Raw genomic sequence first — 23,627 nt, forward strand, 5'->3', positions numbered from 1 at the left:
CTGGTTGTGACAGTTGAGGAAGGAAGAGCCTACATGGGGGAGGGGGGAGGGTCTTTCAGCAGGGCTGGTGGAATGTAGAGGGGTGGGGAGACACAAATGAACTGAAGAATCTAAATGTTGCATTAGAGGGAGAGATAGGAAGCAAGGTCATTCCACTAGCTGTGCAGAGAGACCAGCTCCATCACACCTCCCTCCCTTGGCTGTCACCTGGCAGCCGCCATTCCAGCAGGCTGCAGCAGAGGGAGAGATAGGAAGCACGGCCATTCCATCAGCTCTGCTGAAAGGTCAGCTCCATGGGCTCCTCTTCTCCCTGAACCGTTTCCATGCCAGAAGCCCATAATAAGAACTACTATTTATGACAGGTACTGGAGTTTGCTTGTTTTCCTCTACCCTCCTCTTCACTTTTTCCTTTTGTGTTGTTCCTTATAGATTCTATGCCTATGGGCAGCAACTCTCTTGTTTGTTATTAATCGTATGTATTTAAGCTGGTCTGGGAGCCGTTTTCGGCTGAAGAATGGGGCAAAAATGCTAATAAGAACATGCTGTAGATAACTGTGTGTACAAAATAGTACAAAATTCAGATTTTTTAAAAAACAACAACAACAGGAAAACAGAACAGTGGAGGATCCCTAATGCATGGGTTCCATTTTGGAAATAAGACCAGGGAATTTGAAACCCCAGAAGCATACCTAGAAAACCCTTGACAGTTCAGCTAATAGAAAACTGATATGTGTAGAGTAGATGTAAACCTCAAATAAAATTGCCAGGTTTCTTCTTTGAGGGGGGAGGTGTTATGATAAATATATTACCAATTTAATCCAGCCTAACCTCCAGGTAAACAAGTTTAATATTGCAGTGCAGACTGATGCAGCTGGCTGGGGCTGATGAGAGTTGTAGTCCAACCCTTATGGTGATGGGAACTGATGTTTGAGTGGTGATGGGGCGGGGGGAGTTTGTGTTGCCAAGGCAGTGTTGCATATGCCATAATTGTACAAGTACTGCTGTTCTTTTTCCAGAGTAGGGTGAAGCTCCCCAGTCACACTGAAGTAAGGACCTTCCATTTCATTCTTAACCTGCTTGGTCTATTTTTCCTGCCCTCCACCCTTTTGTCTGTAGAGCTCGCATCTCCTTTTTTCCTGTGGTCTTACAAATCCGTTTGTCCACCTTTCTCTCTTGTCCTTCTTTCTTGCCATGTGTTGCTACCTGGAACTGGCTGTTGTTTTTAAATTCTGTGCTGAAATTGTGTCTGTTCTCTCTTTCCAAGCAAAATATCTCCCCCTAAGCAAACCCTCCTATTCTCCTTCTAAGTCTGTTTCTCAGCTTGCTTCCCTGCCTGTCTGCATGTGGGTGGTGGGGGGAGGCACCAAGGGTGTGTGTGTTAGCAACAGAACTGTAAGGGCAGGGATGGAGGGATGGGGATGCAGAAATAAGATGCAGGAGTGAAGATGAGCAGATCTCGGACAATTCTCATTTTTCAGAAAGGGTGGGGGAACTTTGTTTAGAAACCGCAGGATAGAATCTGGCATTCTGGGCTTTCAATTTTTTGCTTACAAAGTGGTTAAAATGTGTACATTAGGGTTACCCCTAAGCATTTCCTCATTCTCCTCCTTTATCTTTCCAAAATTTTAACTCATGCTCTGTTTCACTCCGAAATTCTGGTTTAGAGAGGATAATTTCTAAAATAAATTCCGGCATTGAAACCTGTGCCGCTTACTTTGGATTCTACAGTTTGCAGGGTTTTGCTTCTATGTTTCTGAGGTCTGTGCACATCACTGCACATAGCACTGCAAAAAACAAACAGTAGTCTTGGCTTGTTGCACTGAGATTCTTCTTCTGCAGATACACAGGTACAGGAAGTAAAACACCACACAAAAAGAGTCTTGATACAGCTGTGCATACTAGCATGTCAAGACTGCCTTTCTTGTAGTGTTCTAATAAGGGGGGACAGAGACACAAATTAACTGGAGAAATTGCAATTTCCTGCAATTTTCAGCCCCTCCAGTTCACTCATATCTCCCCCCTCCTCTGCATTAATGATGTGCTTTGATAACAAACACTTCGAAAAAGGCAATTTTTATATAATCGTAGGTATAATTCCATCAAGATTCTTTTGGGATGGTGGTTTATCAGTGCTCAGGGGTGCATGTGCACTAAAACACACAGCACAAAAAGAATCTTGATGCAATTATAGTTACAATCATGTTGCTTTTCTTCCAGTGTTTTATCAACATGCTCATGCACATAGTTAATAGAGGGAAGGGGGTGGTGGTTGCAAATTAATTGGAAGCTGCACACGCTCCAAATCTAGAATAAAGCTTAGACATTCATTTAGTTATGCTAGAATTAAGGAGGAATTGAACACAGCAGAGAGTGAAATGCCAAAAAAATAAAGCAGACTTCCTCAACTTGGTGCCTTCCAGATGCATTGTGCTACAATGCCCATCATCCCCAGCCAGCATGGGAGTTGTAGTTGAACACATCAGAAGGGCAACCATTTAAGGAAGACTGAAAGAAAGGAATGGAATAGGGGAAGTCTGCTTGCCCCTAAAAGAAATAATCCATGCACTGTTGATTGGACAGCACTGACAAAAACTGAGAGCATCCACCAAATTTTGTCCATATCAGAGTCTTGAGGTGAATTCAGAAGTTTTGTCTCATAAGAAATGCCTGATGAATTGTAAGGGAAGCGCGGAAAGCAAGGAACATAGGAAGCTGCCTTAAACTGAGGGAGACAGTTGGTCCATCTAGCCCAATATTGTCGACTCTGACAGGCAGTGGCTCTCCAGAGTTTCTGGCGGGATTCTTTTTTAACCCCACGTGGAGCAAAATTTTAGCTTTTCTACACAAGGCATTTGTTGTGCGCTAATCATTCCTGCTCATGGTTGTTTATGGGTTGTTTAGACAACGTGACTCTCCACTTTTGCTTCTGTTTGTGAACAGCACTTTCCGCAAGTTTTTTCAGAGCAGAGGAAATGGTGTAGTATTTCTGATGTCAAAAGAAACCCCCATTTCCTCTTGTGTATTACTTGCACTATTCGTCTACACCACAGTGCCACCTAGAGGTTATGTAGCAGAAAAACAGGTAAGGAAACACTCCTCATGTAGCGCTCAGATCTCAGTTCTGCTACAACACTGAAAGTAGATGCAGTGGATTAACAGCCTTGTGTAGAAAAGCCCATTGTTTGGGGGGGTGCCCTCCCATCCTTAATGGGAGTTGGATTCCTCCCATATACAGACACAGATTCCAGAAGGAGAGAGGAATCTAAGGCAGCTTTTTCCAATGTGGGTCCCTCCAGATATTTAGGATGGTTGCAGTTCCCATCAGCCTCATCCAGCATTGCCAGTAATCAGGAATGGTGGGAGTTTTAGGCTGGGGGGACCCAGATTGGGGAAGTCTGATCTAAGGAGACTCAGGAACCAGCATTCATGTGTTCTTCTTTTCCCCACTTGAGAAGAAAATAATAGCTAGGTTTCTGCTCTCGGATTCTCTCATTCAGCGGATTTAAGAGTGCAAGAGGGTACATCCAGAGGGTGTTTTTGTTGGAAGGGGATCTGGTGTTTCCTGGGTGTATTCCACAATGTTGCAATCACACTGTGCAAATGAAGAAGGAACTGGAACTGGATGCAGAATTCATCCTCTGAAGAATTTTGCTCTTGTTTCTTTAAAACACAAGAGCCTGTAGTCCTCAAGTATGCAAAGAAAGGGTCAAACATTCTTGAAAGGGAACTTTTGGACAAAGCTGAGAAGGATATTTCAGGTCACGCAAGGGCTAAAACTACCTTCCCTCCTTTTACATTTTGGGAGGTGGGTGGGACAAAGTTTGGAGGTCTTCCCTGGTGTTTGTGCCACTCTGAGGCTGGCAACCATCTTATGCTTTCCCTAGAATGCATCTTGGAATAACACTAAGTTGTGCTGTCCCAGGGCCATTCTGGGCAACCTAAAATAGCAGCCTACCGACCAGGAGGAATGTTGATGAGTTTCGAGTCTGTCCCCTACCCCAAGGTAGTCAAAACTCCCCCTTCTGTTGCCAGCGAATGGTGCCATGTAATTATGGGGCATTCCATCCCAGTACAAGTGAAAGTGTATCTATAGGGGCCAGGGAACTTCTGAACTAGTGATGGGCATTTATGTTGAGGTGCTAATAACAACTAAATATTTGAAATATGCAGTCTGGACTGAGGCCAGCCAACTCTGTAGGATGCAAGTAATACCGTATTTAGGGCTTGTTATTAGCAACTCTGGGATCATAAGTTGTTCTTTATTTGATCTCTCACCACTCGGTTGGTGATTCGCAGCTAGATGTGTGAACTCCCCTAGTAGGAATGGTTTGCCTTCCAGGTGCTAAGAAGCCTCTTCTCTGTTTTACGTGCACACACACATTGTCACTTCTACCACTGACCACTTGATGTTAGAGTCTTAAAGAGCGGAGTATGTAAGTGTGAAGGGGCTATAGTATTGAAAGGAGGTGTCAGAATGTTCCAGAAACCCATGGAAGTGGTTCAGAAGCAATAGTGTTCAGAACTTTATCCCAAAAAATATCATTAGCCTTGTGGAATTCAGTACCACAGAGTGTGGTGATGGCCACTAAGCTTGGATGGCTTGGGGAGTCGAAAACAAGAAAAAATTGTCAAAATCGTGGAGGAAAACGGGCTATCAATGGCAGTGCTGGATAGCCAGGAAAAGGAGAGCAAGGCTGGATGTGCCCGATCTTGTCTGATCTCGTAAGCTAGGCAGGGTCAGCCCTGGTTAGTACTTGGATGGGAGACCGCCTGGGAAATGGGAATCAGGCTTCCTGCAGGGAGCAAGGGGTTGGACTTGATGGTCTTAGAGGTCTCTTCCAACCCTGTGATTCTATGATTCCATTTCAGAGGCAGTAGACCTCTGAGTACAATGTGGGGAAAGACATGGAAATGAACTGGCTACTGCCACACGCAAAGGGCATGTTAGAAATGACTTGTACCAATTTTCTGTTGCTTGTGGGCTTCCCAGAAGCCTCTGGCTGGCCCACTGTTTGAGCCAGAGTTCTGGAATAGATGGACCTACCTTGGTCTGATCCAGCATGGTTTTTCTTGTGTTCTTATGATACCAAAAATGGAACCTGCATGTTCAGAGGCCGTCTACATTTAACCAAGAAAACAGAAAGATGTGAGCATCCAGAGTAGATCACAAAGAAGAGAAACAGGTTCTCAGGATGCAAGACAGAATTTATTGTAAGAAGCCCAATGTGTTTTGGTCTTTTTTCTTATTTTAGGCCTTCTTCAGGGGGCTGTAACATAAATGATAATAAAATGTACAAATAGGACAACACATAGTTAAAACATTACTGCATTAAAAATGGCCACAGAGGCTAATCCATGCCAGCATGGATGCCAGCAGAATGACACAGGAGACAATCTTTTGCTGAAAAAATTCTGCAGATGTTTTTCTTTAGTAAGTGTGTATTTCTATGTTATTTTCAGGAATAAAGTAGGTTTTATATGGTTTTTAAAATAATGTTTGTTTATTTATTATTAAATTTATTAATCGCCCATCTGCCTGGTCACCCAGCCACTCTGGGCGATGTACAGCATATAATAAAACAGTTTAAAACAATAAAATTCTACAATAAAAACATTTTCTAAAATACCCTAACCCACCCCAAATGCCTGCCTGAACAACCACGTTTTTAATGCATGACGGAAGCTCATTAAAGAGGGGACATGGTGCAGTTCCCTAGGGAGGGAGTTCCACAGAGTGGGGGCCACCACAGAAAAGGCCCTCTCCCTCGTCCCCACCAGTCTAGCTGTCCTGGCTGATGGGACAGAGAGAAGGCCATCCGAGGCAGATCTTGTTAAGTGGCCTGTCCGGTGTTGCTGGAGGTGCTCCTTAATATATGCATGTATTAGCCTCTGTGGCAATTTGTAATGCACTAATGTTTTAACTATGTGTTGTCCTATTTGTAAATATTATCATTTATGTTACAGCCCCCTGAAGAAGCCCTAAAATTTAAAAAAGGTCAAAACGTATTGGGCTTCTTACAGTAAATTCTGTCTTGCATCCTGAGAACCCATTTCTCTTCTTTGTAGTCTACATTTAACCACCAGATGCTGGGACAAAGAACAGAAGAGGGCTGTTGCTAATGGCCCTCCAGAGGTTTTGGTTGGCGACTATTGGAAATAGGGTGCTGGTCTTAAATCAGGGTGGGAAAAATGTGGCCCACCAGATGTTCTTGGATTCCCAACTCCTGCCATCCCTATCCATTGGCAAACATCAACCATGACAACTTGGCCTAGATCTCAAAGGAAAGGGTCCTCTCTTTTACCTTGGCCTAGATCTCAAAGGAAAGGGTCCTCTCTTTTACCTTGCACAGGTGATGGTCTTCTCCTTCCTCGCACGCTTTCTTGCTGGACAAAAACACCTCCAGTTGGTCCACCACACCGCAATGTCCCTTGCTCTGTTTTGCTTCTGGCAACCAGAAATGCCCTGACTTTACCACTTCACTGAGATGCGAGCAGGCCTCGTTGCCTCCTACCTCATTAGATTGTCTCTGGAAGCTTCAGCCGCTGTGGTACTGGAGAAGTGGTGAGGTCAGCTAGCTGGAGAGGAAGGATGCTGAGCAAAGGGCTGGATGTACCTGATCTTGGAAGCTAAGCAGGGTCAGCCTTGGTTCGTACTTGGATGGGAGACTGCCTGGGAATCAGGCTTCCTGCATTGAGCAGGGGGTTGGACTCGATGGCCTTGTAGGCCCCTTCCAACCCTATGATTCTGTGAGGCTGACCGTGGTGTACCATGTATTTCTCAATCCCCAAAACTGGCATGAAGAGGCCATGGGGTAGCAAGGCTAGAGAGGAAGGAGACTCTCGCATATTTTTTCGAAATAATCCAGCAAAGCAGTTTTTATGTCTCCTTCTAATCTGAAGACCAATGCTTATTTTCTAAAGTAAGAAATGTCGGCTCCTTAGCCTTTCTGGAAGTCATGGGGCTTCTCCACATGGAGCTTTCATCCTGCTATTGAGATTGCTTGCTCACGGAAGTTTGCGGGTACTTTAGATGACGTCGTGAACCTCCGGGGTGTCTCCCTCACTAAATGATATATATTCCATTTCTAAAAAGATCAGAGATAATGAGCTCTCAAATGACAGCACTTGAGTTCCCTCTGTGAAAAGAGGAAAACCTGCGATAAGAGGCGCTAGACCACAGTGCCATCTAGCGGCTGCATAATGAAACATATGGAAGACTCAGATAAGGGGGGAAAGGTGTGGGAAGGAAGCGCGTGTAAAGGGAGTCTGTCGTGATCCTGCATTGAAAACGGAAGCAGAAAGCCCTGTTTTAAATGCAGGATTTTAGGCTGGTGTAGAGATGCTCGTGATCTTTGACCTGGAAGTGCTTTCCTTTCATTCTAGATTGGGGGGGGGGTCAGAACTGAGCTGAAGAGAAATGAGCTTTTCACATGGTTTAAAGTTCCCCTTCAAATATCTGCTTGCCTTGAACCCTGTAAGGAGTTGTCCAGGTGGTGAGTAGTGGAAGGCCAAAAGTGTACGCCTGGATCAGCTAATCATACCAACATGTAGGGTGCGAACTAGAGATGACTTCCACCATTTTCTTCTGTTTATGGGCTTCTCAGAAGCATCACTCTGGACGCTCTTCAAGATAGAAGGCTGGAATAACTGGCCCCGCCTGGGTCTGATACAGCAGGATTTTTCTGGTGTTCTTTTGCCTCCATCTTGAGAGTCTTGAACGTGGCTCTTGCACAAGATCATGAAATTCAGACGAAATGCCTTTTAATTTACAACGGGAAGTCTGGGGGTTCTTTTTTTCACTTGGGTACAAACCATGAAATGATGTAAAGGATGCGTTGTCTGAGATTCTGTATCTCTCTGGTTTTCCTTTCCAATGTACCAGACAGATGAACAGTCCCAAACAAATGTAAGCTTTCTGTTGGTCTACAATTTGGAAATGAGATCAGATAATTCAGAACTGACAAACCAAAATCTGTGGATGGCATAAACTATGTAGAATCGTTTTGCTAGACCCTCACTGAGAAGCTTTAATTACCAGCAGAACTCCTGCGTGTGGCAAAACAGACACTTCACACAATGAAAACATCACATGTGAAGCCTCCCCCAATTGGCGGTTGCCTGAAAGTCATGCCACAAGGTTGTCGCAGGTTCAATATGAAAATACTCCTTCCTTTTTAGTATTTTCTTTCTTCCTTCCTTCCTTCCTTCCTTCCTTTCTTTCCATTCCTCCTTTTGCACTCCAGGGCACACAGATGATCTTCAATGCAGCCAAGGAATTGGGACAGCTTTCAAAACTCAAGGTAAGAGATATAGCATGTCGGCCACAGAATTTGGTATGTGGGTAGCAGGGACCTTGGAGAAGGGCGAGGGCCAATGGGCTCACGGAAGACGTGTCTGTATCACTGGCGTGAGCAATTGAAAAATGACAGTAGGAAACAGCTATATCAGAGGTGGTGGGGAGGGGACCTAAATGCGTTCACCAAGTAACTACAACTTATCATAAAATAGGGATAAGTAGCTCTTCCCCATTAGATTATTTGATTGCAGGGACCGACCTCTTTCAGCATGAGGGCCAAGTTCCATTTTGGAGAAACTCCCAGGGGCCACATTTCAGTGGTAGATGGGGTTCAAAGGCAAAAGGGGTGTGGCCAAAGGCAAAGATGGTGAGCCCAAAATACCAGCATATTTTAGCCTAAAGTTGCCAGTAACCAAGCCTTAGCAGAGGCATTTAAACCTTTTCAAATGGGGGGAAGACTACACAAGAGCCAAGAAACCTTCAAATGATGGGGGGTTGGGGGGTGAGGTCTGGGGAAGGGAGCATGGTCATCTGGAAAACCTTGGCGAGTTGGATTGGGACCCCAGGTGGGCCTAAAGTTCTGCACCCTTATTTTATTGTTTTGGAATAGTGCTCTGTCTTGCATTCCACTCTTCCTTAATTCTAGTTCAACTAGGACAGGCATGCGGGAAACACTTTTCGGTGCCCACAGCTCAACAGGCTAACCACTTCTGTTAGCTTGTTGCCCCTGAGAAGCAGTCACACATTCACATGCTGTAGTAGATTCAAAAGGGTACAGGAGGTTGATATTTCCTGGCTGTAGATCTCCTTGGGGTCTCTGACAAAATCTGGGGGAAGAGGTCTAGATGTAAAATCCTCCATCCACATTGATAATCTCTGATGCCACCTTGTTTCCACTGCCCACAGGCTCTTAACCATTGGCTCTCACCCTCTGGCTCTCAACCTTTGGCTTGTACATCAAGCAAGCCTGGTGGCAAATACACCTGTGAAAACGGATGTAACAAACTTTCTGTCGGGAGCTGATTGGTTGATTCCAATCTCTTGGGTTAAAAAAAAATAGCTCTATTCTTCATCTGGTGGTTTGTTGTTGTTGTTGTTGTTGTTGTTGTTGTTTTTAATGTACTGCTTTGTACACTGCCTTGGGGGCTTTGTTAGGGCCAAAAGGTGGTTTATAAATATTTTAATTAATACATTTTTAGGGTGAGGAACTTTCAAGGGAGACTCACTGGAGTGCCTCCACACCTCCACGTTGCTGGCAGCTGTGATACTTCACCCCAAAATGCTCTGTTTTGAGGAGCATTATGGGAGGAAAAAGATGACCACCAACCAGTCAGAACAGTGGAGGAACTCTGATGAAGGAGCCCTCCAGAGAGTTGTGCACTCTTCACCCCTTGAAACTCCCCAACTACTTGTTTTTGGTCTCTGTGCATTCACATACATGGGCTCTGGGAGCCCTGTTTTGGGAAACTTCTATAGCTGAGGTATTTTGATGGGAACCCTCCTCCAACTGTTTCAATGCGCATATCCCTAGCAGGTTCCCACTTCTTCCCTCAGTTCTCTTTCGACCGCCATTGTGGTAGCCTCATATGGGACCTTCCCTGCGTTCAGTCAAAAATTGGATTATTGCTGAGATTTCTCTCTCTCTCTCTCTTTCTCTCCCTCTTCCTTCTGTCATTTTTCTCTTTCTTTGAGTTCTCTGTTGTTTATTCTGTTATTTATTTTCCGCGATCTTGAGATCACCCATTGGGTGTATGGCCTGCCAGACGCCCTTCCAAAAGCCGTGGGAGTAAGCTGCTGCCCACAGAAACTTACTGGTTACTGGTCTTCTGGATGTGAAGTCCTCTACTACAGGAGGACACTGACCCGCCTCCAGTAAGCCAGCTTGCTGTTTGCCCATGTGTGTGATGCACAGAGACCACAGAGAAGAAAGACAGGATGCTTGCCTGTAATTGTAGTCCTTCTTGTGGTCATCTGTGCATCATACAACCTGGCCCCTCTTCAGTGTTATACTCGAGTTCGATGTGGTACTGAAGATCCAGCTACGATGGCTACTATGTCAGTCTCAAGGAACTGAGGGAAGTTGTGGGAATCCGTTAGGGACATGTGCATTGGGATGGTGGGGGATGGGTTCTTGCCAACATTCCTCATCTGTAGAAGTTTCCCAAAATGGGGCTCCTCACAAGCTCAGAGCCTGTGTGTGAGAATCCACAGATGACCGGTCCAAGAATTACAGTTACAGGTATGCAACCTCTCTGTGACCTTCCTTAATTTCTTGACTTGCAAATGTGGCCTCGAAGTAGAGGGAGGGATATTAAGGCCCAGCCTAGATGTGTTTAGAAAAGGGGAGCTGTGTCCATCTTGAGCCAAAAGATATTACTTGACAAAGCTTGTTGCTTCCAGGACCACATGGTGCGTGAGGAGGCCAAGAGTCTGACGCCCAAGCAGTGTGCTGTGGTAGAGCTTGCCCTGGATACCATCAAGGTGAGAAGTGGTATTTCCTCCACCCCCATCCCAGCCACATTTGGGGACTTGAGTACAAGCTAAATTCCAGTATGGACACAGTCTCTAGATTTGAATTCCAGTGTTCATGACTGGGGAATCTTAGAGCTAGTGTAGTGAAAGCTTTGGGTATTGGGCGGTATATACACGTAATAAATAAATAAAAATGCACAAATAAATAGTGGGGAATTGGGAAGTTCTGGATTTGAATCCCTCTTTGCTGAATGGCCTTGAGCAAACCACATGTTTGCTTGCTTTCTCTCCTAGCATTAATCCATATTAATATTCTTACTTATGAAGACAGGTTCCTCTAGTCCTATGAGATCTAGGTTGCAATCCCTACTGTAAGGCCTCAGGCCTGAACCAAGCTTTCAGTAGTTTTAGAGAGGTTTAGATGATCCATAATGCTTTCTGACTGTGGTCCAGTTGGCTGCTGTTTTCCCTAACAGGCCTCTTGATTTACCAGGATCTGTCAAAGGTGGATAGTGCGGCCTCAGCACATTCCATACTAATGAGCTGGAGTGTCTTATGAGGATGTGCCTGGGAAGTAAAGCTTGTTTGCCTTAAAGCTGCAGGTGTCTGTGCTGGGAAAGTTCTGATGGCTTTCCCTCTGCACAAGCCCGGTTAGCCTATGCTGGGAAAGTTGCAGATGAACACTAATTAACGCTTGCTGCTGTCGTGCTGCCTCACTGCTGCCATGTATGGCATAAAACCCATCATACCCCTTGGCTCTGGGTTCAGAGAAGCTGTCTGATCCAACCCTTGGGTACGCCTGTGTGCTGTAAGTACTCAATAAAGGCTCCTTGTAAGTAAACCTGGATCTGATTTATCACTGTCTTGGCACCTCTAAATTAAGAGGCCTACTGCATGGGCAATACACCTACATGGCCACAAAGCTCATAAGGTCACCATCTCTTGGCCTAACCTACCTCACAAGAGTTTTTGTGCAGACAGAATCAGGGAAGGGAAAACTGGGATTTTAAAAATGTAAGGAATACATAAAAATACAGCCATTTAGATGGCAACCATCTCTCTAGGATAATGTCCCATCTGTGGATAATCAAGTCCCACCCATGGCCTTGACAGATATGGAGCTGGTTTTGATCATATCTCCTGCCATGCTCTTCCCTCTCTTTCCCCTCTCAGCAATACTTCCACGCGGGAGGCGTTGGTCTTAAAAAAACCTTCCTGGAGAAAAGCCCAGACCTACAGTCCTTACGCTACGCGCTTTCACTCTACACACAGGCCACGGACCTGCTCATCAAAACCTTCGTTCAGACACAGTCCACCCAGGGTAAGCAAGATCGATGGACCAGGGCGGGGACGGGGGGGGAGTATACGTGCTTGGAGACTGGGGGGAAATTCCTAGCTAGGTAGCTCTGGCCTAGGCTTGGTTATGGCCATGAGGCTTTCCCAAGGAGACCAAAAGCGTTGACCTTATGGTGCTCTGATCCAGCAGGGCTTTTTAATGTTCTAAATTATAGCTAAATGGAACCTCCATGTCCAGGTCTACCCCCTGCATTACCAGCTGCTGAGGGACAACCATTAGGGAAGGGTGGTCGCCTTCATGCCCCACCTGTGGGCTTCCCACTGGAGCATCTGATAGGTCACTGCGTGAACCAGGATGCTGGCCACCGTTGCAGAGCAACTGCATAGGGAGAGCCTGTCACTGGCTACCTGGCAGGATAGCTCAATAGAACCCCCATGCAGAGCCTCCATTTGTCTGTGAGTCCCAACGTCAAGCAACATAGGAGGGCTGCTGACATCATACCCTGCTTGCAAGGAGACTCTGGTCAGCCACTGTGGGAAGCAGGGTGCTGGACTAGACGGGCCCTTGGTCTAATCCAACAGGGCTCTTTTTATGGTCTTTGACTGATTTTCACACACACACACACACAGCACCTGATTATTAAGAGAAACTACAAAGCCTGCTCAACCGGAAAGGTGAAATTCCTGGGGGCTGCCTAGAGCTTGGGAATTAGTTTGGGGGTGCCAAAACACCTTTCTGTCCCCCACCCCAGTTGTTGGAGTTTGTTATAACCTCTCTTTTGAATTCTCCAGCTGCATCTCGGAGCCAGTGTGTGCACGCGCTGATCTTTCTTTTCTTTTTCTCCCTATTTCTTGCCTCTTTTCATTCCTCCTTTTTCACATTTTCTGTCTCTTATTTTCTTACATGTTTAACTTTCCTACCTCTCTCTCTCTCTTTCCTTTCATTCCTTCCTTCTTTACTTCCTCTCTCTCTTTCATTCCTTTCATTCTTTCCTCTCTCTTCCTTTCCTTTCATTAATTTCTTCTTTACTTCCTCTCTCTCTCTCTCTCTCTCTCTCTCTCACCTTTCATTCCTTCTTTCCTTCCCCTTCTCTCTTTCTTCCCATTCATTCATTCATTCATTTATTCTTTCTTTCCTTCCTCTCTTTCTTTTCTTTCATTCCTTCCTCTCTTTCTTTTCCTTCCTTCCTTCCTTCCTTCCATCCTTCCTCTCTCTCTCTTTTCCTTCCTTCTTTCCTTCCTCTCTCTCTCTCGCTTTCCCTCCCTTCCTCCCTTCTTTCCTCCCTCTCCCTCCCTCTCTCTCTCTTTCTTTCCTTTCATTCCTCCTTTCCTTCCCCCTCTCTCTTTCTTTCCTTTCTTTCTTTCTTTCTTTCCTTCCTTCCTTCCTTCCTTCCTTCCTTCCTTCCTTCCTCTCTTTCTTTCCTTTCATTCCTTGCTCTCTTTCTTTTTCCTTCCTTCCTTCCTTCCTCTCTCTTTCTTTTCCTTCCTTCCTTCCTTCCTTCCTTCCTTCCTTCCTCCCTCCCTCCCTCCCTCCCTCCCTCCCTCCCTTCTTTCCTCCCTCCCTCCCTCCCTTCTTTCCTCCCTCCCTCCCTCTCCCTCCCTCTCTCTCTTTCTTTCCTTTCATTCCTTCCTCTCTCTCTCTCTCTTTCTTTCTTTCTTTTCATTCCTCCCCCCTCTCTCTTTCTTTCTTTTCATTCCTTCTTTCCCTCCTACTCTCTCTCTCTCTTTCCTTTCCTTCCTTCCTTGCTCTTTCTCTGTCCTTCCCTCTACCTTTCTTTCTTTCTTTCTTTCTTTCTTTCCTTTTCCCATTATTAGTTCATGGTGGAAAAGGTGTTAGGTTCACTCTTAGTGAAGAAATCTATCCTGAGAAGGGTACGTGTCACACCACCCTCCTGACACTCCTCCCCTTCCTGAAATGCACCTATCCCAGACCCCCAATCCCTCTGCCCTGGCCAGGGCTAGTAAAAGTCCCAGAATTTAGTCCCCTATGGGGAGCAGATCTAGGGTAGGGATGACCAACTTTGTGGCTGCCTCTGGCCTCCCACTTCTTCCTCTCTCTCTCTCTCTCTCTCTCTCTGCAAAGGAACTTTTACCTAGCCCTGTTCCAGGTGCTTGTACCCTCACGCTCTGCCCTCCTTAATGCAAGTGCATCGAATGCGTCAGAATGAAACTCCTTTGCAAGCACATCACTTGGGGCAGGGAGCTTTAGAGGGGGCTCTGTATGGGTTTGCACCACTGGCTTGTCCATTTCTGTGCTTTGCATTTGGCACTTGGAAATGACTGGTTTGTTTCCAGCCTCGCAACCTTGGTTTCTAGATCAAGCGAGTCTCAGCATGCGACTCGAGGTGTGTGCGTGCGTGTGTGTGCGTGCGTGCGTGTGTGTGTGCGTGCGTGCGGCCCTCTAGCTTTTATTGGCAAGAAAAGACCAAGGCATGCTGGGGCGGGGGGGGGGGGCGGGGGAATCTTTCGCATGTAGTGGGGAAAGGCTGCAGATCCAGACAATCACCAAAGGCTTGCCCTGTATTTTCTCTTCTTTTATTTACCTGTGTATAATATTTTTATGCCTCCTTCAAACCCTCTAAAGCCAGCTCACCATTTACCTCTGAATAAAATTCAATTCAATAATAAGCATCAAATTCAATTCATAATAAGCATAAAATTCAATTCAATAATAAGCATCAAAAATGGATAAATGCCTGCAATGTCCTTGCAAAAAATGTCTAACTGCTGCATATGTTGGGTTTGGAGAAGAGAAGATTAAGGGGAGACATGATAGCTGTCATATGGCCATTCATATGGCCATGAATGCAGAAATGCAGAAGATATAACAGACTTGTGGAAATTGCAGCAGGGAAACAGATTTCAGCTAAACGTGAGGAGAAATGTCCTATTAGTACAAGCAAATCAACAGGGAAACGAAGTACCCCAGACGCTGACGGGCTCTCCTTCACTGGAGGTAAAAAAGGCCAAAGGAAAAAAAGTCCTGCACTGATGGTGCCTGATGGACCCCAGATGGTAACATATTTGAAAGGCATGGGGCCACTGCAGAAAAGGCCTCTCCCTCGTACCCACCAACCCGACTCACTCTCAAAGGCTGGCATGCCAGAAGGGCTTCCGTTGCTGATCTTAAAGTGTGGGCAGGCTGATAAGGGTGAAGGCGAGCCTTCAGGTAACTCAGGATACTTCCAGAGTGAGGGCTCCTAGCATTACCAATCCAAAGGAATTGTGCCGCTCTTCCATCTTTCTATCCTTAACGGATATTTTTGCGGCAAGAAGATGAAAGAAGGGGTGGGAAAACGTGGGAGGGTTACAAATGGAAGATGGCCATGTCTGGAAACACCCCCACCCCCTCTGTTCAAACTCTCTGTATGAGGCTGAGGCTGTCTCTACACGAGGCATCAGCAACTCTTTGGAGCTCTTCACGTAAACATGCTGAAGTGTTGGTTCTATGTTCCTAGAGGGAGAAGGTTTATAGCTGCTCTGAGACTTGATAGGACAGGGCACAAGGTTTTTTTTAGGGTGCAATCCTATGCCTGTTTAGACAGACGTGGCTCAACAATACTACAAGTGAGAAGGATCTTGGAACTGTCATAGATCACAAGCTGAAGATAAGCCAAAAATGTGATGTGGCTGCAAAAAAGGCAAATGCTATTTGGGGCTGCATTAATAGAAGCATAGCTTCCAAATCTTGGGAAGTACTAGTTCCCCTCTACTCAGCACTGGTTAGGCCTCATCTGGAGTGCTGTGTCCAGTTCTGGGCACCACACTTTAAGAAGGATGCAGACAAGCTAGAGAGGGTTCAGAGGAGGGCAACAAAGCGGATCAGGGGACTGGAAACAAAGCCCTATGAAGAGAGACTGAAAGAACTGGGCATGTTTAGCCTTGAGGAGAGAAGACTGAGGGGAGATAGGATAGCACTCTTCAAGGACTTGAAAGGTTGTCCCAGAGAGGAAGGCCAGGATCTCTTCTCGATCATGCCAGAGTGCAGGACACGGAATAATGGGCTCAAGTAACAGAAAGCCAGATTCTGGCTGAACATCAGGAAAAACTTCCTGACTGTTAGAGCAATACGACAATGGAAGCCATTACCGAGGGTAGCGGTGGGCTCTCCCACACTGGAGGCGTTCAAGACAAGGCTGGACAGCCACCTGTCGGGGATGCTCTGACTTGGATTCCTGCATTGAGCAGGGGGTTGGACTCGATGGTCTCGTAGGCCCCTTCCAACCCCACTATTCTATGATTCTACGATCATGCGCTGGTGATTGGTCACTCATGGAAATGTGTGGGTCATTTACATGAAACCGTCAACCTTCAGGCCACATCCAGCTGTTTTTGATCTTTATCCCACCAAAAAACCGCAAACACTCAGAGGTAATCTACTATTTAAATATAAATCCACTTTAATGGCTGTGTGTAAATGTGCAGTTCCAGAATAACCACAGCCTGAGAAGATAAAGCCACTGAGAAGAGCAGGAAAATCAAAATTGCTCTCCCCACTCCCCTCCTGCGGCGTGTCTGCCTGTTGACCTGGGCTGGGAGGAGAGTTTTCTTGGCTGGCCTACGGGAGGCTCAAAGCCAGCATGGAGCTGGCTGGGGGAGGAAGAAAAAGATGGTGACACCACCACCATCCTGCCATGTAAACAGCTGACAGCAACGAAGCCACACACACACACACACACACACCCTGCACTGCTTTGAAGAGCAAGAGAGCAAGCAAGAGATACTTCAATCCCTTGGGAGACCCACTGATTCGCCGCTCATTCTCTCCACCCTGAGGCTGCAGCAAACTTGCCTGTGTGAAGAGCTGATCTTGCTCTTGCTTTGATTGCGGAAACAGACACCGCAGTAAACTGCAAAATAAACAGCCTTGTGTGATGAGGCTGTGGGTGATGGCACAAGAAAAATCTCACCTGGCAGCACCCTTGGACCCAAACCAATTTAAGTGATTTGTGTTGGAAGATCAGTCCTCGCTCCTTTGAGGCTGAACAAGAGTGTTGACCTGTGGCGATCCCCATTTACAAACTGCTGTCCTGGTTTTTGTCTCTTGGCCAGGGCTTGCCAGTTGCTACAGGCCATCGTTGCCCAGGGTCTCCAGGAATGATATCTCTAGAAAGTGGATGCAGCTTGGCTCTAATGCAGGGGGTGCAGAACATCCCGCCTGTTGAGCACCCCAGTCTGACCCATGGAGAGTCTTGGGGTCCTTCCCGGGAGCAGGGCTTAGCCTCCAAGAGATGGCCCCTGCTGTTATCTTCCATTTCAAATCAGAGATAACTGCGGGAATACGGGCTAGCGGGACCTGCCTGTGCTGGGAAAGCAGCTTGCAGCTCCACCAGTCCACATCTTCACTGTTGTCTCCAATTGGAGATGTCGGTGGGGGATGCAGGGTGGGGTGGGGTGGGGCCTCGCCTATGCTTGAAGAACTTAGGTGAGTCCCCCCTCCTGCCCCACATCTGAGATCGGAGATGTGGAGCAGGAGGGACGTGGGGTGGCCTAGCTTGGCTCTTCCTGGCTGAGTAGTTTGTGCGGCACCCAGGGGGGTGCTGGGAGCTGCGTATAGCCACGATCTCAGATGTGGGGTGAGGGCTGCTCCTCCTGGCACCAGCTGCATTCCTTTCTCCTTGCTCCAACTTCCAGCATGGAGAGAGAAAAGGGGATTGGGTGATATCAGGGGGTGAGGCCACAGAAACCCTTACATCATCCGGCCCTCCACCCTAAAATAGGGGAGCGCAGTTTCCTTTGTGCCATGTATGTGGGTTTTCTGGAGGCATCTCACTGGCCATTGTCAGAGACATGTAGCTTAGCTGTTCAGAGCTCTGCGCCTGTCGTTCTCCGGAAGAACCTCCATCCGCAGAGGCCATTTACCTCTGAATAAATGATGCTGAGGGCCAAACAACTGAAGAGGGATATTGTCTTCATGCCTTGCTCCTGAATTCCCTGGAGGTATCGACTTGGCCGCTTTGAGGAAACCAGGATGCTGGACCAGCGTCCATCATCTGGTCCAGCAAGGCTTTGTTGTCATTCCCTTTGTAAAAGAACACCTGGGACTGTAATAGAACCAGGCGAATGATGAGAGCTCTCCAACCCAGAATATCCTTGCCAAATTACAATTCCTAAGATTCTTTGGGAGGGAAGCCACAACTGACATAAAACCAATATTGAGAGTTTCTGTTGCATGTTCAAATTACAAGAAAGGGGATTTCCACTAAACATTAGCAAGACTGTCTTGATGGTATGCGCTGCTCAACAATGGAGAACATATTATCTTGGAAGGGGGTGCACTTTCCTTTGTTGTATATTTATACAACATTCCACATCAGAGACTTCGGAGTAGTGAACAGCAGAGATAAAAGAATAAAACACCATGTTAAAACAATGAAAACACTTTAAAAGAAACAAATTCTGAATTTAATAAAGCGTGGCTGGACACTCAAGGAAGTCCTCTCAAAATAATGTCTTCAGGAGGTTTCAGAAGCAACACGACATTGACATTGACACCTCTGAAGGCAGGGAGTTCCACAGGAGGGGGGCCACCACACTGAAGGCTCTTCTCCTGGTGGACTCCAGCCGGGCCATGGGTCCATGTGGAACCACCAGGAGCGTGACCTCCGATGACCTCAGTGACTGGGCAGGTTGGTAAGGGAGAAGGCGCTCTCTCAGGTATCCTGGTCCCAAGTTGTTTAGGGCTTTATACACTAGTACTAGAACCTTTTTGCAGCCAAAGATGGAGAAGCTCTATACAGTCAGTAAAAACAAGACCTGGAGCTGACTGTGGCTCAGATCATGAGCTGCTTTTTGCAAAATTTCGGCTTAAATTGAAGAACGTAGGGAAAACCACTAAACCATTCAGGTATGACCTAAATCATATCCCTGATGAATACACAGTGGAGGTGAGGAATAGATTTCAGGGATTAGACCTGATAGACAGAGTGCCTGAGGAACTATGGATGGAGGTCCGTAACATTGTTCAGGAGGCAGCAACGAAATCCATCCCAAAGAAAAAGAAATGCAAGAAAGCCAAGTGGCTGTCTGAGGAGGCTTTACAAGTAGCTGAGGAAAGAAGGGAAGCGAAAAGCAAGGGAGAAAGGGGAAGATCTATCCAACTGAATGCAGAGTTCCAGAGAATAGCAAGGAGAGACAAGAAGGCCTTCTTAAATGAACAATGCAAAGAAATCGAGGAAAACAACAGAATGGGAAAGACTAGAGATCTCTTCAAGAAAATTGGAGATCTCAAGGGAACGTTTTGTGCAAAGACGGGCATGATAAAGGACAAAGAAGGCAGGGACCTAACAGAAGCAGATGAGATTAAGAAGAGGTGGCAAGAATACACAGAAGAACTATACAGGAAAGATCTGAATGTCCCTGATAGCCATGATAGTGCGGTCACTGAACTTGAGCCGGACATCCTAGAGAGTGAAGTCAAGTGGGCCTTAGGAAGCATTAGTAACAACAAAGCTAGCGGAGATGACAGTATTCCAGCCGAGCTATTTAAAATCCTAAAAGATGATGCTGTTAAAGTGCTGCATTCAATATGCCAACAAATTTGGAACACTCAACAATGGCCGCAAGACTGGAAAAGGTCAGTTTACATTCCAATTCCAAAGAACGGCAACGCCAAAGAGTGTTCAAACTACTGCACAATTGCGCTCATTTCACATGCCAGCAAGGTGATGCTCAAAATCCTACAAGCTAGGCTTCAGCAGTATGCGAACCGAGAACTACCGGAAGTACAAGCTGGGTTTCGAAGAGGCAGAGGAACTAGAGATCAAATCGCCAACATTCGCTGCATCATGGAGAAAGCAAGAGAATTCCAAAAAAATGTCTATTTCTGCTTCATTGACTACGCTAAAGCCTTTGATTGTCTGGATCACAACAAACTGTGGCAAATTCTTAAAGAGATGGGAGTACCAGACCACCTTACCTGTCTCCTGAGAAACCTGTACGAGGGTCAAGAAGCAACAGTAAGAACCAGACATGGAACAACCGATTGGTTCAAAATTGGGAAAGGAGTACGACAAGGCTGCATATTGTCACCCTGCTTATTTAACTTATATGCAGAGTACATCATGAGAAATGCCGGGTTGGATGAATCAGAGGTCGGAATTAAGACTGCTGGGAGAATTATCAACAACCTCCGATATGCAGACGATACCACCCTAATGGCAGAAAGTGAAGAGGATCTCAAGAGCCTCTTGTTGAGGGTGAAAGAGGAGAGTGCAAAAGCTGGTTTGAAACTCAACATTAAAAAAACTCAGTTCATGGCATCTGGCCCCATCACTTCCTGGCATATAGAAGGGGAAGAAATGGAAGCAGTGACAGATTTTACTTCCTTGGGCTCCAAGATCACCGCAGACGGTGACTGTAGCCATGAAATTAAAAGACGCTTGCTCCTTGGGAGGAAAGCTATGGCACACCTAGACAGCATAGTAAGAAGCAGAGACATCACCTTGCCGACAAAGGTCTGTCTAATCAAAGCTATGGTTTTCCCAGTAGTAACGTATGGCTGTGAGAGCTGGACTATAAGGAAGGCTGAGCACCGAAGAATTGATGCTTTTGAACTGTGGTGCTGGAGAAGACTCTTACGAGTCCCCTGGACTGCAAGGAGGTCAAATCAGTCCATCCTAAAGGAAATCAACCCTGAGTGCTCATTGGAAGGACAGATACTGAAGCTGAAGCTCAAATATTTTGGCCACCTAATGTGAAGAGAAAACTCTCTGGAAAAGACCCTGATGCTGGGAAAGACTGAAGGCAAAAGGAGAAGGGGACGGCAGAGGATGAGATGGCTAGACAGCATCACCGATGCAATGAATATGAACTTGAGCACACTCCGGGAGAGAGCGCAGGACAGGAAGGCCTGGCGTGCTATGGTCCATGGGGTCACGAAGAGTCGGACACGACTGAACGACTGAACAACAACAACAACTAGAACCTTAAACCTGGCCCGGTAGTGAATAGACAGCCAGTGCAGTTCCCTCAGCAAAGGGAACTACACTTAACATTAGAGGTTTTAAGTAGAGGCTGGATGGCCTCTACTGTAGCAACAGATTTCCTGCATCGGTAGGCGGCTGGACTAGATGACTTTTGAGGTTCCTTCCAGCTCTGTGGTTCTACATGTGTAGCATAGGTACTCCAAAACACTGCACAGCTGAAGACAAAGAAGAGGACAGCTCGGATGACGGAGCAGACTGCTCGCAGGCGAGGCCAGTTTTTGTGGAAGAACTGTTTGTTATATAACCTATTTTGGAGGTGTGGGGGAGGCAAGGAACCTCTTGTTTTCCCCTTGCTCTGAGATCCACAGCCTTGGTCCCCTTAGCCCAGGGTCTTACCTTTGGAAAGCCGCAGAATGCAAAATGCCCTCTCGGTTCTTCCCCTATCTGACCCTTTTGCCCTCCCTCCCACACCCCCTGCTCCAGCCCTGCACCTCTCATCCTCCCCTCTGCCTGTTCCCACACTGGACTGAAGTCTCTTTGGTGCGATCCGACAACACAGCAAGGTCCCCTCCCACCCTCTTCCAGCTTCTGTTTTGCCTTTGCTGCATGTGGAATTCCTCAGTGGAGGAAGCCTGTTTGAATGACAAACCGATGCCCTGCTTCTTGGACTACCAGCAGGGAAACAGTGGGAAGGGGAGGGAACTGCTACTGATTATGGATGTAAAGAAATGGTCTACGTTGCTGTTTGGCTCAGGCTACGGAAGCTCACTAGCTTGGAACTTACTACTATGAGTTATTATTGTTGTTGTTGTTGTTGTTGTGGAATTATGTAGTCTCCTACTTTGGCCAATCTACCACAGAAAAGATCACTCCCCCCCCCCAAATAGGGTTCACCTCCAAAAATGGGGGTTGTTCTGAAGCAAGGAGTACACCTGAGCCCATTTTCATGTCCTCTAAGCCTGCCTTCCCCAACTTTGTGCTCTCCAAATGCATTAGACCCCCCCCCATCTTGCTCAGCCAGCATGACTGGTGACAGGATGTGTAGTTCACATCTGGAGGGCATCAGGTTGAGCATAGCTGGCTTAGAGGTAAAGCCGCCAGCTAACCTCCCGTACTACATGAGTGGGAGTTCACACCTCCCTCCTTTTGCCACACAGGTTCTGGAGTGGATGAACCTGTCGGAGAAGTCTCCATCCATGTGGAACTATTCACGCATCCTGGCACAGGAGAGCACAAAGTAACTGTCAAAGGTCAGTGTGCGACAATCACTGCTAGCTTAGAGAGATCTATAAATTGCTTGAGTCACTGACACGGAGGTGAATGAAACCTCCATTTGCAGAGGCAGTATACCTTGCAGTAACTTTTGTTGCCGGATGAGGACACGCTGTTGCCCAGTCACAGATAAGTTCAAGTCCTAGATTAATCTACTGTTTTATATAGACATTTCTCACCCCTGGAGGAGAGCAGAAAAAATGATGTCCAAAGCCAGACCCAGTGTGCCAGCGTGGTGTAGCGGCAAGAGTGTTGGATTGGGAGCCGGGAGATCCGGGTTCTAGTCCCCGCTCGGCCATGGAAGCTCACTGGGTGACTCTGGGCCAGTCACAGACACTCAGCACAACCCATCTCACAGGGTTGTTGTTGTGAGGATAAAATGGAGGAGGAGGAGGAGGAGAATGTAAGCCGCCTTGGGCTCCTTAAGGAGGAAAAAAGGTGGGATATAAATGAAATTAATAAATACATAAACCCGGAATCTGGGCACTGAATTGTGGCAATATGGGGATGATAACACTGGGCTCCTTCACACGGAGCTTTTATCCAGCGATTGAGACGGCTCCTTCACGGAAGTTTGCGGGCTCTTTACATGATGCTGTGACCCTCCAGGGCATCTCCTGCACTGAACGCCCTTTGTTCCGTTTTTAAATAGATCGCGGATCATGAGCTGTCAAATTACCCCGCTGTGTTCCGCTTCAGTTTCCTCCGTGAAATGAGTGAAAGCGGCCAGAAGAGGAGCGAGATCAGTGAAAGAGAGTGGAAGACTCAGATACAGGGAGGAGGTGGAGGGGGGGAAGGAAGCACGTGGAAAAGGGAGTTGTCATGATCCCACATTTAAAACAGAAGCAGAAAGCCCTGTTTAAATGCACGATTTTAGGCTGGTGCAGAGATGCCCACTGTCTTACCAGCTCAACTTCATTTTGTCCCCATGCTCCCATCCTGTCTCTCAGTCTCCATCTTGTCTATAACTGCTACCTGCCAGTAGCTGGCTATCCAGAACTGCGTTCTGCAACCCTCTACACTGACATGGAAAAGCGCATACCCGGGCTAAGGGGCTCTTGGGTGTGCCAAACCAAAGATCCCCCACTTTCTAATTCAATGGGGACAACCCCCTGCTCCTTGTTAAATGATAATACCAAGAGCCCTGAGCTCTTTTGTGACCAAACACACCTGGCTGTCCTCTTTTCAAGAGGGCCTTTCTTTTTGTTGCCCTGCAAAGCCCCTTTCAACAGCCTCCCTGGTTTTTGTTTTCTAAGGCTATAACTGGTCTTGGAACCCTGAATTCTGTGTGGTCTGAAGAGAGCAGTTTTGCTGATATACACGCAGTCTGACTGACCCTTGGAACTCCTGGCTTTGACTGCCCA

The 23,627-nt window shown here is 46.7% G+C and overlaps 1 protein-coding gene across 1 annotated transcript in view; it reads left to right on the top strand.

Annotated features, from left to right (window-relative positions):
• Positions 1-23,627, top strand: part of UNC13A (unc-13 homolog A) — a 189,837-nt gene that overhangs the window by 163,958 nt on the left and 2,252 nt on the right. Inside the window, exons 37-42 of the mRNA XM_084825659.1 lie at positions 1,017-1,046; positions 8,244-8,300; positions 10,697-10,777; positions 11,942-12,089; positions 13,880-13,936; positions 22,149-22,241. Coding sequence (XP_084681785.1) covers positions 1,017-1,046; positions 8,244-8,300; positions 10,697-10,777; positions 11,942-12,089; positions 13,880-13,936; positions 22,149-22,241 — 466 coding nt within the window. The remainder of the gene's footprint in view (positions 1-1,016; positions 1,047-8,243; positions 8,301-10,696; positions 10,778-11,941; positions 12,090-13,879; positions 13,937-22,148; positions 22,242-23,627) is intronic.

This window comes from Heloderma suspectum, chromosome Z (genome assembly GCF_057233095.1).
Source record: "Heloderma suspectum isolate Gila_16-S chromosome Z, 16-S_ref, whole genome shotgun sequence".
Taxonomy (NCBI): domain Eukaryota; kingdom Metazoa; phylum Chordata; class Lepidosauria; order Squamata; family Helodermatidae; genus Heloderma; species Heloderma suspectum.